This window comes from Trachemys scripta, chromosome 8, assembly GCF_013100865.1.
Source record: "Trachemys scripta elegans isolate TJP31775 chromosome 8, CAS_Tse_1.0, whole genome shotgun sequence".
Classification (NCBI taxonomy): Eukaryota; Metazoa; Chordata; order Testudines; family Emydidae; genus Trachemys; species Trachemys scripta.
In genome coordinates, this window is record NC_048305.1 from 28,137,514 (window position 1) to 28,154,663 (window position 17,150).

Here is a 17,150-nt window from a genome sequence, read left to right on the forward strand (position 1 = left end):
TCTGTCTTTGAATAGGCAGTGTGTTCTGGCCATAATTTTCAAACTTAAATGCCTAAAATGAAGCTCTCAAATCTGGATTTAGGCTTCTGGCTATGTGGGCTGATTTTCAGAAGTGCTTAGCACCCTTTGAACAGGTGATGAGACGCTCTGGAAAACAAGTCACTTATTTAGGAGTTTAACTTTAGGCATCCAAATTTGAAAATGTTGAACTTAATTAATTTACAATTAATTGAGAATAGTATATTTGCGATACTTCATAGTTCCATGTGAAAATAGATCAATCTGGCTGTAAATATTTTCCACAGTGATGTTTTCTTATATTGTTTGAGTCATTAAATACACAATGTGCTTCATAGTGTCTAAAAACAAACATACATCAGTATAATTGTAATTTTGCTAATGTTACTTTTTCTAATTATTGTTCACTAGAAAACTACAAATTAATGTAATGATTAAGACATACAGATAATCCACTTATTTGTGGATTAACTTGTATTTTTCATCTCTTTCATTAATTTTATTAAAATTTTAAAATTGCCAGAACATATGGAATTTCATTAAATAAGCTTGTTTACCATTATGTGCATATGGTTAGAAAAGTGACTATATTTAAATTATACTTTCTTGGCCATTATATTGTCTTCCTGTGTATTTCTGAATTTTATCTCCTTACTTACTGACTAAAACAAGTTTGTATTCCCATTATCAAGGCAAAGCCATCTCAATCCTGGGCGAATGAGCTAGATTTATTTCCCCCCATCTCTCATTCATCGTCAACGACATTGTTAGCCACATTCCAGTGAGAGAAGGAGGAATAGCAGCATAATTTTCAGATTTCACACAGAGTTTGTGGGTACTGCCAGTTAGAAAAATCGGGCCAAAGCCTGATCCCATTGAAGTACGTGAAGGATTTGGCCCATCTTTTTCATTGTAAAATGTACTTAGTTGGGGCCTGATCTCTTCTCCGTGGACTGTAAAACCAGCATAAGTGAAAGAAGAATCAGGCCCCAACCCTGGAGGTTTTTAAAAGAGATTAAGTATGGAACTTCCCAGTGTCATTTTACCATAATTTATCTAACTGCAACTATGCTGTAAGGGGTAAATTTTCAAAAGGCCTGAGGCTTGTTGAAGAAAAAAAATCTGCCATCAACAGATGTTGATGACTATTTCTCTTTTTTCTTGCAGGCCCTTCAAATCACCACAGCCAGTCAACACTGAGACCACCTCTCCCACCTCCTCACAATCATACACTGTCTCATCATCACTCCTCTGCCAACTCCCTCAATAGGAACTCTCTCACAAATCGGCGGAACCAGATCCATGCACCAGCTCCTGCACCAAATGACTTGGCCACCACTCCTGAGTCTGTGCAACTTCAAGACAGCTGGGTACTCAATAGCAATGTTCCACTTGAGACCAGGTAGGTCACAAGGGATGGTCTTCAGTAGGACTGCACTAAAAATACACAGTATAGTCTCAATTATCTGAATGTCATGGGGACATTGAATAAGCGTGGATAAATGAGATTTCATACGATTGAGGGAATTTACAGTATATGTTTCAGATAGCAGGGATTTTTAGTTAATTGAGACTTGGAAACTCAAGACTGTCTTATATTGAAAGTACTGCAATGTTATATAAGCATATATAAAATCAACTGCAGTGAAAGAACAGCTAAGAAAATACATATGAATTTGGTTAAAAGAAAAGAGATATTTTATTGACTTTATGTCAATTCATCTTTTACCTACACAACATAAATATATATTTAGTTTAAAATACCTCTTATTTACTTGGCATTAGCAAATGGACAGTTAGACATCTCTTTGTTCATGTCTCTTGTTTTAATACTTGTTTGTTCATTCAGACAGCTCTTGTGTACCTAACTAATAGAATTAGCATAACATATTTTTACTCCAAAGCTCAGGGGGAACTTACTTATAAGGGTATATTGACTGTCACTAATAAATTATGCATTTGGCCTATCCTGAAGTAATAAATGAAGACTCATTTGAAATTTAGCGTTTTGGGAGACCTTTAGAAACAATCCCTGATTCAAGATTGACAGAAGTATAATTTTAATTTATATTTCATCCAACATGCAGGCTCACTTTAATCCCTCCCGTACACACTAGCAGCTTGATGCCTGTGGGGCACACTGTTATGTATAAAAAAAAAGAAGAAGAAGAAAAAGTGCAGCACTTATGATTGCCAAAATAAATCAATACAAAAAGTTTTCTGACATACTGCATTTCTAAACATTCAGTTTCATTGTCATTTTTTTTTCATCTTAATTCTAACTTGTGCTTTAAATATCAAGAGACACTGGCAAAGCTGGTCTCACAGAAATTAGAAATAGCAACTGTGATGAAACATCTGAGCACTGGCACCAACCCACTGCTCTTTTTTGCCCACTCCTATCTTTTGAGTGGGCAGGCTGGTTATTGAAACATACGGGACTATCTGAGGGCATCATAAAGCACGTGTCTTGTATCTGCAATTGCTGGGTGCCCATAAGAATAGATTCGAAAGTTATTGTGCTTTATACATTTTGGTAAACATAATTGTAGTGTCCCTCACTCTCGAATGGGGAGGAAGGCCACTCCACCTCACTACAGGTGGGTAGTAATCAGTCTGTGGGGAAGCTCTCGCCCTCTGGGGTGTAGGGGGCAGAGTGCAAACAATCTTTAGTCCACAGCCTTCTGCCTAGGACAGACAGCAATTAACAGTCTATAATGGCAGTCTATAAGGAAGCTCTGGCCCTATGGGTGGGGCAGAGCCCAAGGAGTCTTTAGCCAAGAGCCTTCTGGCAGGGGCAGACAGCAAACTGTCTATGGCCCAGCTTCCTGGCTGGGGCAGAGCAAAAGCAGAAAAGCACAAGCTGTCTGGCCTAAGGTGGGTAGGCTGCCACCCCAGGGATGGGGTTGGCAGTAAGGGGACCTGGGCCCACCCTTCTTCCAGCTCAGGGCCCTAACAGTTCCAGGGAATCCTGCCACTGGGTCAATGGGGATCCTGCCAAAACACGCTGACTCACTCTCTGGCAGCAAAAACTGGATGTAGGGGGGCTCCAGAGTCCAAAGATCCTCTTTCCCCTCTGGTTACTCGGCAACCAGCAGTCGCCACAGCCCCTCAGGGCACTCGTCTGCCTCCTCCGATTGCAGGGCACAGCTCCACTTAGGGCCGAGTCAGGGATCCTGGAAGATCTACTGAGCTGCAGGGCTCTCTTTTTATACTTCCTGTCCTGCCCCAGGACTTCTGGAGGGAGGGGGGTGGATTTAGCCCCACTCACCACAGGGAGTGTAGTGGTCTCTTGCTCTCCAGGTTGGAGGGAGACCACTCTTCCTCGCTACAGTAATTCTATGAAATAAAAGAATGGGGAGCAGATGAGAAAGTGGATTGGTGGTGGGATGTACTTGCACACCCATGTTTGCATAGGTTAATTGTTGGTTGAGAAGTTGGATTGTTTTCCACCTGGTGTCTCTCATTCATGGTTTTGGTTTGAAGGGCAGCCATGGCTGTTGGGATTTGATGTGAATTGGAACCTTTCTAAGAATACAGGAATTGCCATACTGGATCAGGCCAAGGTCCATTTTCTTTAGTCTCTGGCTGTGGCCAATACCAAATGGTTCAGCGGAAGATGCTAGAACCCTGCAGTAGGCAGATGTGAGATAATCAGCCCCTATTCCTCCCTCTCCTTTGGTCTTGTCCTGATCTCTAATAGCTAGAGATTGGTTTAAGATTGGCTTCTTTTCGTGGAGCTCTAGAGGTCAGTCTTTATTGCTGGACTTTATTGCTGGCTACATAATACTGCCTGGGAGTGAGTATGGTTTGGTTTGGTTTTATGCTGAATCTAGAGTGTGGAGCTGTTATGGTCCATTAGTCAGAGTGGCTATACTGCAATGATTTGTTCTGCAGAAAACTAGTATTGGAGAGTTGGGGAGCAGGTTTACCCTCAGTTACGCTTGCTCTGCTCTTGTTGTCTTTGTAGCAGTGACACAGGTAGATCTGAGGGCAAAACCAGGCAGTTGATGTGGAGGATAAAAAGGAACGCATTTAACTTTGTTTATATGTATTATCAGGAGTTATAATATTTGACATTTCAGGATCCAAGGAATATTATACTATTGTGTTCATCTTCTAGATCTAGACTCTATGGATTTTGACCTATTCTGGGACTCACTAAAGATATTCTGTACCTCTACTTAATATTATTCTGCCCCACTAAGACTCTGATATGGGCTGGGGATGCTGTGGAAGAGCTGAGCACAAAAGCCAGAGGGAAGTGAGGGTTATCAGAAATTTCAGGTGACCAAATTGAAAATTGGAGATAATGGCTCGGTGCTGATTTCTTTTACTAAGAAAGTTGTAACAGATAAGAATATTTTGACCAACTGCCAAGACACTATTCTTAAGTGCCAGATCTGTTGAGAATAAATCAGCTACTACGTGGTACTTGATCTTACATAGTTAAGTGGATCTAGCATCTATTACTGAGAACTGTCTAGATAAAAATTAGAGTCCTCTTTGGGATGGCCCGATCCTGCCTGGTAATTCATTGTCTGAGGCTAGAATGCAAAGGGAGATAATGTCCGTCTATTTAAGAACTCTTCTGGAATGTAGACTGTTGTTCTTCAATACACAAAATACTTGGAACACATAACCATGGTGAACCAAGTTTTAAATTCTCCCAATTTACCAACCACTACATACTTGGGGAGAATTCCATAGTGCATTTTCTGAATTCACATTGGTCATGATCTAGGAACCCAAGGGATGTTATTCTTAGAGTGTTTGATGTCAGGGATGAGTGGCGGAGCAAGGAAGACAAAATGTGATCCCAGTTCTATGCAGTAACCACTAAACCATATTTGTTGTCTAGGGTACACAATCCTGCAACCTTAGCACAGTTAATCCTTACTCGTGTTTTTGAGGTTAATGCGACTAACTATGTAAGGAAGGGTTTTTTAGGATTGCACCTTCAGTGTACAAGATGCCTACACCTCTCAGGCACAAGACAGGGACAACCGAGAAAAAAAGTGAAAATATGTATATTGGCATATGTATATTTATGTGTTGATTTACATCTGTATGATATATAGACTGTATTTGATTGCTAAGGAGTCTTACAGAATTAACAAGATAAAATTTCACAGGACTTGTCATCAACATTATTTTCCAATTGTGCGCCTAGTAGTCCATGTCAGTTTAATTATAGATGATAGATCCTAGAATTTTTTTTATAATAAAATCTCCAACAACTCTCAAATTCACCTTGAAAACAAAAGATAAGTTTGCTAATGTCAGTATTCTTAGCTGATATAGGATATTCAGGGGTTATGAATTGAAGTCATTGATACACACAGGCTTTTCACAACAAAGCATCAAGATGGTAGAAAACGTTCTCACTGTGCTGTGCTCGAAGATTATTGCAAAGTTGTCCCATGACTGATTTTTCTTACTATCTAAGATTAAATAGCTGACAGGTCTTGATGATAAACTCCATCATAAGAATATTAACCCAGGAAAGGGTTTTTTTTTTCCTTTTTATGATTTCTAGTAAGTTTTACTAACATTGATACCTGCAGAACGAAATCCATCTGTAACTTTCAAAATGAGTCTTTAATTCTTACCCATGTTCCAAAACTGATGTGGGCCCTAAATTCTTATTAGAGGCAATGCAGAAACGAATGAGGCCTTTATGTTGCCCTTTCAGTTCAGTCTTTATTTTATAGCTTTACCTTGCTGCATTGCACTGATCCCACCAAATCACTGGCTCTTCACGTTGCAATGCACTTTAATTTTGCAGTTTTCTTAGTCTTCCTTGAAACTTGTCAGCTTATTAATCTCAATATTGGAGCTGCTCAATAGGCAAAGTCACCATTTACAATCTATGCTGTGCATTTGAGAGGAAGGAGAGTTTTACAACTCTTACTTTTTTAGCCTTTCAGTTATCTTGAGTAAATTCTGCTCCACACCAAAATGCACATTACCAACTATCACATTTCATCCTGTTGATAACCCACTTTAATTGAATTGTCTCGACCCCCCCACTTGGTAAGGCAACTCCCATTTTTTCATGTACTGTTATATATATCTTCCTACTGCATTTTCAACTCCATGCAGATTGAGTGGGTTTTAGCCCACGAAAGCTTATACCCAAATAAATTTGATAGTATCTAAGGTGCCACAAGAACTCCTCGTTGTCATTTCTGGCTATGAAAGAGACAATTCAGCTATTTAACATGAAAAAATTATGTTAGAGACACAAAATTCAGATATCAGTTTAGATTCCAAACACCTCCTTGTCTGAGTATGGAATAAAGTTATAAATCCGAATGGAGGCTGTAGCTGAATGTTGCAATGTAAATCTGGGGTATCCTTTGCTCCAAAGAAGACTGCTCTCCTTTCTCGTCTGTTGTGGCCTTTCGAAACTCATCTCTCCACTCCCTCCTTACAAATCCCGTGGTCCATTGGAAGGTGCAGCAGATAATTTTTAAATGTCAGTCTTCGCTACGTGGGTCTTATTTCAGTGTTGTGAGGTTTTGTTTGTTTGTTTTCATTTTTTGTTTTATTTTGTTGTTGTTTTATGAGAGTAGTTTGGGATGGATCTGAGTTATTATAAATAAATTAATTAATTAAATTACAGTATGTCCAATGTGATTAGGTCATTATGGGTTTTATGGGATTATGGGTAAATGGCATATGTTTCAGCGTGTTTTTTCTTAATCATAGCTCTTTAACATATATGCAAAAGAAAAAAATATACACTGGTAAAATACATAGTTTTAAATGTACACTGAAAAGTCACTCAAATTATTATTATTTAAATAAATTTGATGCACCCTCCCCACATAACCTTCCTTGCTACAGTCATTGCATGCACACACCTTGCTCTTAAAAGGAGTATGTGAAATTTTAGTCCAGAATAAGTCGCTATATCTTCTTTAAAGTAGCTGAGGTATCTAATGGAAGAGCTAATATATACTTAACTAAAACCACATTAGTACACTACCATGACACATCAAGATGCTGCCTCTAAGGTTCATTTCTAGAATACTGAGCTGTTTCACCTTTAAGCTCAGAGCTGCAGTTTAATGCTCTTTAACTTTTATTATTCTCCTGCAGTCTGTTTCAGACAGTCTTCTCCTCCTTTGAAAAAGTGCTAGGATTCCACAGTTTCCAGTTAAGAGGTGTTCACTTATTGCTTCCCCAATCAGTACTTTTTATGAGATTGAATAATGAGAACGCTAACTTTGAACATTCAGATATGATTTTCATCATTTTGATATGGCCAGAGAAGCAGTTTTCAACTTTAAAGGTTGAAACACTTTTGAGGGATTCTTTATGGGAGCACACAGTGAGAGCACTATCACTTTACAGTGAAAGTTTACATCATTCCCTGCACTGTAATAGTCGTCTTTGTTATGGAAACTTCACACGGGGCCATTTGCAGATGCCAGTCAAAGGCATAATGGCTCATAAATGAGGGTAACCCAAGAGCTATTATAGATTTTCTTTGAAAGGATATTTGTCTGAGATTGCATGATACCCTAATGCTAGTTCTTATGCCTGATGTTATTTATATTGCTATGAATTAAGCCTGCATCACTGTAATTAGCAATGCTTAGTTCAGAAAGAAAGGAAAATTTTTAAATAGCAATAGAAATTAGGCCCATTCTCCATCATTGCAAGAATATTTTTGACTGATTCCATCCATTCTATGGGTTGCATATATTTTGTTAGATGTTCACTTCTATATACTGTATATTTGGGATTGTTGGCAGGGAGCAGTCTGTAGGTTACAGGGAACATTATGACAGAGTGGCAGCTCTGCTGCAGTTAAGGTAGAGAGTCGCTTGCTGTTGACAAGGCAACAATTCTATAGGCTCTAAAATCCACATTTGGACTTGGATTGTCTTTAAATCTGTCATGCTATACTGGGGTGTGTTGTAAGTTTAGTGGTCCAAATTTGAGGTCATTTGAGTAAAGATTCAGCCTCTCTTCCCCCCTACAAATCAGCTGTTTACAAAATCATCTGGTTCTTCTAACATTTTATGTGTGTGCGCACCCACATTTGAGGCTCAAAGGATGGTTATAATTCTCCCCAATCTTATCTCAACTAGTGCATGCTATGCATTGCCCTTTTGGAGAAACCATATTGATAAAGTTGTTATGGATGAAGTTTGGAACTCCGGGTCAGCATGAGCTCAGCTGACACCTCAAAGACTGAAATATGCATGTGCAAAAAGACTAGGGTTCTGTTGAAGGCAGAGGATTGGCAAGTAGTTTATCACAGTAACTGGCTGGCTCAATGTGATGTTGTGTGATATCTGAGCTGCTCCTACTCACTGTGAGTTCAAGTCCTAGCCTTGGCAGTTTTCAGAGAATATACATTGTGCAAACTAGCTGGTCTTCACCTGTGTTCTTCAGGGGCACCCTTTGGAAATTCTAGAGACCAAGATTTCTAGTTTGAGTGATACTTTAAAGTGCCCTAAAATCCACTTGCAGACTCCAGTTGTACTTCACAAGTATTATCAAATAATTAGTAGTAATTAATAATATATGGAGATATACCTATCTCCTAGAACTGGAAGGGACCCTGAAGGGTCATTGAGTCCAGCCCCCTGCCTTCAATAGAGGACCAAGTACTGCTTTTGCCCCAGATCCCTAAGTCGCCCCCTCAAGGATTCAACTCACAACCTTGGATTTAGCAGGCCAATGCTCAAACCACTGAGCTATCTCTCTCACTCCCTGCCTCCCCGTTAAATAGAGGAAAGATGAAGGACTCTTGTTAGCAGTTTGGGAAATGCAATTATGACTCATATTCTTTCCCCATTTTCTGAATAATGGAACTAAGTATGATCAAAGGAAAGCAGGTCACTGGGTCATTTGGTCAAAGGCTTCCTGTTATACAGTCCCCCTTATATAAGGTCTTCATAACATTTTCAGATGCGCATAATCCAACCTCTGCCTATTGGAGTTTAGGAGGAAATGTTCCCTGGAGGCAAAATATGCCACAATAATTTACGGTCTTTTGTGGTCTTTTGCACTTTTTTGTGAAGCATTTGGTACTGGACACTGTTGGTGACTGGTGGGCCACTGGTCTGAACCAGTGTGGCAGTTGTGTCAGAAATTCTAGTGTCTTGTTTCAATAATTCTTTGCAATTTGGGTTATCTTTTGCACTCCTTTGGGACAGATATAAATGGTTACCCAGGCCATGAAGAATCAGAATCCTAAGTGAATGTCAAAGTAACAGAAGGCAGGTATATTTGTGCTGGTATTACTGTAAGCAATATGTAGGAACCTCTATGAGCATGAAGTATATGTGTTTTCAGGAGGACAAACAGATATGAAGACAATGAGCACCATGGAAACACTTTGAGTTAAATAATACAATTAAGAAGGGCTCAAGGTGTTTCCATGGTGCTCATTCCATGGTGCTCCATACTAAAGGTACTGTGCACCTGCACCACCTACAGGCAGTTCCAGGAGGGATTATGTCTGAGTGAGGTCTGGGCACAGAGTGAGAGAGCAGCTGCTGCTATGCCCATTCATAGGGTACGGTACATTTCCCCTTAAATGTCTGGCTAGTTTGGGGTGGGGGCAAGGCAATGGGTCTATTACACTCTTGCCCTCTTTGATGGCCTGCGGTCAGGGAGCAGATCCTTCACTCACCTCATTGCCAGACAGAAGCTGGGTAGACTTCTTGTGCACCAGGCAGCTGCCATGTGCCTTTTGAACTGATCTAAATAAGTTAATAAATAAATGAATGAAAAGCATGTTAGAGAACCTGAGGATAGTATGTGCTTTGCCCAAAAGCATCTTCAAGCAGTTTACAGGCCTTTGGGCCAAATACTTGGATGAAGTGCAGAAACATTTTAGAAAGGTCAGTTTAGCAGTCTAAAGTAGTTCTAGGTTAACCTAACGAATGTAGAATCTTTGATTACCAGAAAAGGGAGAAGGAGGCACACTGGCAAAAGCACCCCTTTAAGAGAGAAGTTCCAGATAATGATAGGGATGTTCTAGCTGTTAGAAGGCAAGATTTCTGCTTAGTTTGTAAAGATTGGGACATGAAAAACCAATGGTGGAATCCATTTTGGGGCAAGAAGTGAGCATGTTTAAGATTTTTTTGTTATTAAAATATTGTTGTTTTTTCATCCCTGATTAATTGGCCTGATTTAGGCTTTTATCCTTGTAACATTTAAATATAGTCTCTGATTGTAAGGTTATTTTATGTGGATAGCTCTATTGTTGAGATGTTTTGTAATTCAAAGAAGAATCTGAGTAAAAGGGACATGAACAGTCTTGCGTGTCTGCACACCATAGCCACTTGGAACTTTGCAGCAGATAAAACCAAATCTTTCCTCTTCAAAGGGACAGGCTACTATAATTTCAGCTAAAGGAGAATTGCCTGTAGCTATTGGAGGTATTGGGTCTATGACACACAGTGGAGCAGTTCTGATTCTATCTAGTGCAAGTACACATGCACGTTACTAGCCAATTTGTTGTGGCATATTCACATCTGAAGTTATTTTTACTGATTATTTTTATTTTTAACAAGGGCTTGTGTACTAAAGCACTTTGTTGTATATTGTGTCAACTCAGTGCCGTTGCACATTTTACAAGCTGCAATATGTGGCAATTCACTCTTGCCTTTCTTAGGGTAGGATCAAGCTATTGGTGTCTTTTTGACTAGATGAAGACATGTCCAGCTGAAGACATGGCACTGGTACTCTATGTAAGATTCAAGCTCACCTCTCCCTCCCCGCACCCAATGAATTGTTTTGCTTTAGAATGTGAACTTTGTCCTCTGAAAAAGTGTTGCCACTCATTAAACAATATGATGATAATGCAGCCATTGTACTGTACTGATGTTTTCTTTTTCTCTACCTGCTTTAGTTACTTTTAACTGAAGCCTCCTGCATATAGCCCCTTTTATGTTCTGTTTAATGCTGTGACAGAATAAGGTGCCCTAAAGGCTGGCACCTGCCTTTCAGTCTAACATACTACCTTCCTGTCAGGCAGCTTTCAATTACTGTGCTTCTGTGTGTCCAACTGTGTCTTTGTTAAGAGTTTCAAGATGGCAGTGACAAGCTATTCTGGTACTTAAGGCAATATGCATGACAGCCTGCCTTAACACTTGCATTTTTAAAAAGCTTTGCCTTAGGGGCCTAGAGAACCCAGCATTTAAGAAACCGTGAGCCTTTCAAGGACTGGTGTGCTGGTTTTAGATAATGCTTCGTTGGAAACTTGGTTGCTGCTGAGAGGCTTCAGAATCTACTTGAGTGGATGTTAAGTGTCATAACAATATTTATGTGTTGATTCTAAATGATTGTTTCCTTGCCTAATGGCATTTTCTTGGCTACTAAACCGTGCAGTTCCTTGCATATTGATTATGTGCTGCGGGCCAAGAAACCTACTGAAATAGCATGTTCTCACAAGTTTTGTCCTGTTTGCATCAGTGGCGTGGATGTATATGTACAGAGGAGATAGCGGTGTGCTTGTGTGTGTGTGTTTACGCATATGGTGCCTGTTTGTGTAGGTATATAATAGGAATGACAGGCACTGCATGTTCAAACACACTATATATAAAACACATATTATAGGTATATACTGAGAGAGGGATTGCATTTACAATAGGACTAAAATCCCTCTATCTGGCACTTTAATGGTTGAATTATTTCCTTTGACAAACTAATTCTTCATAGGACAATTAACTTATATATGGAGGGATTTTAGTCCTTTTTAAATGCAAATGTGTCTCTCAGTATACCTATGTGTTTTATATAAATTGTGTTGTGCATGTAGGGTGACCAGATGTCCCAATTTTATAGGGACAGTCCCGATATTTGGGGCTTTTTCTTATGTAGGTGCCAATTACCCCCTACCCTGATTTTTCACACTTGCTATCTGGTCACCCTATGTGCATGCAGTTTCTAAGTGTCACTGATATTTATATCTATCTATCTATCTATCTATCTATCTATCTATCTATCTATATATACACTTTTGCTGAAGAAATATTTAAACTTGTTTTTAAAAACAAACAATTTTTCTCACATTTCTTTTTGTTCCTCTAATTTACAACCACAATCCCCACAGACTTCATGCACACTTATTCTGATAACATCCTGCACACAGGCCACTTTTGACATTTCAAAGTGAAACATGTGGTCTGTCATGTGATGTGATTGGTGGGGTGTGGGGCATCCTGCAGCTATGCAGGGAACCTATGAAAGACTCCCTGATGCTTCTGTGTTCCCCCGCCAGCTCAGTTCTTCTCTGACTGGAAATAAATAGGTGGTTTGTCAGATTAGAATTCCTCTCCCCTGTACTTCTCTTCCCAAGGCCCCCCTCTGAACTCAAGCCCCCCTTTTCCCCATCACCTTTTAGATAGATCAGATTCCCCTCTCCCCCACCAGTCTCACACAAATCCTATTCTCCCTTAAAGCCCTCTGCTCTCTTGAGGTTTCATCCAAACCTCCCCACAGTCCTGTTCTCCAGGACCCCACCCACAGACACCATGCTCTTTCACATTAGCTACCATGCTCCCCACATCTTTGGACCACCCCATACTTCCGTACCACATTCAAGTTTTAAAAGCTGAATGTGATTGGGGAGTAGAAGAGCATAGCAGGTTCTGGGAACATACCAAGAAGGTGCATAGGGACAATACAGGCCATGTGTGGAGCTCATTGAGAGGAATAAAGCCCTGATGAGGTTCATGGAGAGGGAATGCTCCTTTGTAGGAGGGCAGTAGGAGGAGCAGGCTATGGGGAAGTGGTAAACATCACAGCTCTGTGGGGGCATATGGACAAAATCTTTACAGTGAGTTAATCTGATACGTAGTCAGTGAAATACAAATAAACATGGAACACTGCAGTGTCACTTTTCAGAGCAGAATCAGAGTTTCAGTGGACGCTTTTGGATTTGACAGGTTGTAATCTGCTTTAAAAAAATCTCTTGAGGGTTTGTTTTGTTTTGTTTGTAACTAACTTCCCACAATAAAGAAGGGCTGCATTGTTGTTTTAAAGTGCTGAATGACTGGCGAGTGCAAAAATCAGAGTATTTGGTATCTTCGCCATCCTATTGCCCTGTCAGTTCCTGTTTGTTGAATTCTTGCAAGCAATCTGCCTCTTAGGAGGGCAGAGCAGATGAGAAGAGTGCAGTGACAATGCATCATGCACTTGTGAACCAAGCCACAGTTGACTGTGTATGATTGTAGGTTGACCAACTTTCCTAATCTACAGTGTATTTATTATAGTGATGCAGTTAGCAGGAACATCCATCTGAGTTGAGATTTGATATTGCACCTGTGAAGGTGCTCGCAAAAGTAATAAATTATTTGAAAGTTATCATAATACTTGTTTTTAATGTGATAAGAGCCAGAATTCATGGCACAGTGGGTACAATCTTGGGGACAAAATCCTGCTGTCAGTACGCCAGTATAAATCTGAAATAACTCAGTTGCCATCTGTTAAATTACTTTGGATATACAATAGTATAAATGAGAGCAGAATATGTCACTTGAGGGTTATGAGCCTGATTAGCTTCACGCTGTTTTTACTCTGGTGTAATTACATCGATTTCAATGAATTTTCTCCTACTTTACATTGGTGTAAAAGAAATCCGATTCAGACCTGACATGACCCTGATTCTGCTTTCAGTTCATCCCATGTAAATCCAGAGTAACTCCATTGAAATCAGTGGAGTTTTTCCATATTTATACTGGGGGTGGTCCCTGGGAGGTTGTCATAAAGAAGGTATAGGAGTAGGGACTGTTTCCTTGATGAAAAAAAGTAATTTAATATTTGTTTATTTATTGTGTTTCTTGTCTATGTTTAAGTAGACTTCCTGTGTATCTTTATCCATTACAAGTATCTCCACTTACAAAGCATTGTTGCATTGCTGCCAGCAGACACAGTATTTCTACTCTGAGGATCAGCTCTGCAAAGGAAAGTCTGGTGTGACTATCACTACCCACACATACACAGATTTACATAATAAACTCAGTATCTGCTGCACCAGGATCTAAAATGCCTTCCTAAATCAGGATCTACTTCGGCGTAATCATAGATGTGCCCCTCACCTTCACTATGAATGCTAAACATGTGGTATTTGCCGAATGTAACAGTCTAGCCCTGAAAAACACTGAGGACCAGAGTCAATGATCCAAGCTTTTTTTCAGCCTTTCTTATCAAGGTGACAATTTTTGCTTTGAAATATATGTATTTATGTACTTCATTAATGGAGTGGCCATTTCTGCCACTAAGCTTTTATTATAAACCAAGTTATTTGAATAAACCAATCAGAACAAAGCATATTTTTTTTTAAGTTCCAATATCTAAACCAGAGGTTCCCAAACTTATTTGGCCTACCGCCCCCTTTTCAGAAAAAAAATTACTCAGCGCCCCCCTTTTCAGAAAAAAAATTACTCAGCGCCCCCCTGGAAATCAACCTTCTTTAAGCAAACAAACAGAAAGATGCAGTGACAAATTTGTGTTCTTTTATGTATCTATATTTCTACCTATGTCCTACAATATAGTAAAGAAAGATGTGTTATTAGAATATCGCCCACGACATCAGGTATACAGTGTTTTTTGCGTAAGACGGCAAAAGACAACCAAACTAAAATACTAATGAAACTAATAAACTGGGTTTTGTTCTTTGCTCAGCATTAGATATATGTATTTGATATTAAATTGTCAAATATCAAACTAAATTTATGAAAAAATAATTAATTTAAAAAATAATCAATATGCAATTAAAAATCAGTTAATAGTTTTAATTTAGTTTGCTCTTATTTAAATAATTGTTCCTTATTAACACACGCCTTATTTACCAATTAACACAGATGATTCGATAGAGATAAATAAATGTTAATAGTTAACAGTTTTTTTACGATTTCATTCCCCGGTTTTCGTTAATATTGTAATAAAAATATGACAAATATATTGACTGTACACTTCAAATAGTACTGTACCGACACAAGCCTGCTACGATTTTATTATTAGTAAGCACTAGAGACACAGAAACATACGGTAGATATGTAAGAAAATGTATAAAAATACTCACGTGTAAATTGCTGTTTTATTGAAACAACAATAATACAATTTGCTTTGTATGTGATCCGTAATCCGGAAAGATCGAAGGTATCGAATATGAATAATTTTTTTTAAATACTTATTGCACTATTGTTAACTGCTTTTTACACAATTCAGAAACAATCTAAATTAGATTTCATACATGTCACCTATTTATAGTATCGTATTGGAAACAAGTCATTACACACACATATTCCTGCCGATGCATGCTGGACTTCCCGACAATGCGCGACACGCTCGCCTGCCAACACTTGCTTGTTAAGAGCTGTTGGCGGACTTGACACCTGATTGGTTATAATTTGTGAATTTATTTGGAAAATAAAGTAATCACTACAACTTTAACTCTATGTTACACAACAGATGAAACACATACGAACGGTTTTTCAAAATGTTTTTATATTTTCTTCTTTCTTTATGCTTCCACCGCCCCCTTATTTTTATTCAATGCCCCCCAATTGCATCCGAGGCTACTACTGCCCCCCTGGATCGTTCCAGCGCCCCCCAGGGGGTGGTATCGCCCACTTTGGGAACCTCTGATCTAAACCAAACAAGCTGACTACTACGTGCCATGAAGGCACCACCAGAACAGCAGACTTCCACAGGCAGCAAAGATCCTCTGCTGTGTAAACTTGGCTGCCAAGTCCTGCACAGTTCTGCCCCAGAACCTGACAACAAGAGCCTGCTGTCCATTCTTAGGGTTACCATATTTCAACAATCAAAAAAGAGGACGGGAGGAGCCCCGCCCTAGCCCCGCCCCTATCCTAGCCCCGCCCCTGTCCTGTCCTAGCCCCGCCCCTGCCCCTTCCACTCCCTCCCACTTCCTGCCCCCTCAGAACCCCCAACCCTCCCCCCCACTCCTTGTCCCCTGACTGGCCCCCAGGACTCCACCCCCTCCCTAAGCCTCCCTGCCTCTTGTCCCCTGACTGCCTCCTTCTGAGACCTTCCCCACATCCTAACTGGCCCCCTAGGACCCTACCCCCTACCTGTCCCCTGACTGCCCCAACCCTTATCCACACCCCCACCCCCTGACAGCCCCCCCCCCAGAACTCCTGACCCATCTAAACCCCTCTGCTCCCTGTCCCCTGACTGCCCCCTCTTGGGACCCCTGCTCCTAACTGCCCTCACGAATCCCACCCCCTACCTAAGCCTCCCCGTTCCTTGTCCCCTAACTGCCCCCTCCTGAGACCCCCCCCACCTGTACCCTGACTGCCCAAAACCTTACACCCCCAACCCCCAGACAGCCCCCCCCCGAACTCCTGACCCATCCAACCCTCCCCCCTGCTCCCTGTCTCTTGACTACCCCCCCCCCAGAACCTCCCTGCCGCTTCTCTGGCTCCCGGCCCCCTTACTGTGCTGCAGAGCAGCGCGCTCAACAGCGGGGGAGGGGAGCAGGCTCGGAGCTCCAGACGGCGAACGGACGGCGATCTGAGAATGCAGGGAGGGAGGGGGAGGGGGAGAGAGGAGGGGAGTGGTGTCAAGTTTCAGGAGAGAGGAGGGGGAAGTGAAGGAAGGGCTCTGGCTCTGGCTGTCGGAGCCCCGGCTGCTCTGTAAGCCGCGCGCACGCTCTGTATGGGGGGGGAGGAGGGGAAGTCCAGACATTGACAAATTCCCCCCGGACGCTATTTTTAACTCAAAAAAGCCGGACATGTCCGGGGGAATCCGGACGAATGGTAACCCTATCCATTCTTAATTAATAAATGGGCAGAGTGAGAGACAATCAGCCAGATCTCAGACCAATGAAAATTTCAGAGATTACCACCACCAATTTGAAATGCATAAAGAAGATTTTTAAATGTTCTTTAATGAGACCCAGCATGTCACAGTCCTCACTACATCCTAGTTCTTCAAGTGAACATACCTATATGTATTCCTCACTTGGGTACACAGGCACACTGAATCCAGAATTTTTTTGCAAGTCGTGTCCATTGGTCTGCACATGCACCATAGCTCTCTTCATGCTCTAAACCGAGGGTATAAGGGCAGAATGGGCAGGTGCCTCTCCAGTTCCGTTTTATCGCCACATGGTCTGAGTCAGAATCTTTGGT

General features: G+C 40.8%; 1 protein-coding gene across 1 annotated transcript in view; it reads left to right on the forward strand.

Annotated features, from left to right (window-relative positions):
• TENM2 (teneurin transmembrane protein 2) overlaps positions 1-17,150 on the forward strand; it is a 550,767-nt gene that overhangs the window by 278,780 nt on the left and 254,837 nt on the right. The window contains exon 4 of the mRNA XM_034778437.1: positions 1,186-1,420. Coding sequence (XP_034634328.1) covers positions 1,186-1,420 — 235 coding nt within the window. The remainder of the gene's footprint in view (positions 1-1,185; positions 1,421-17,150) is intronic.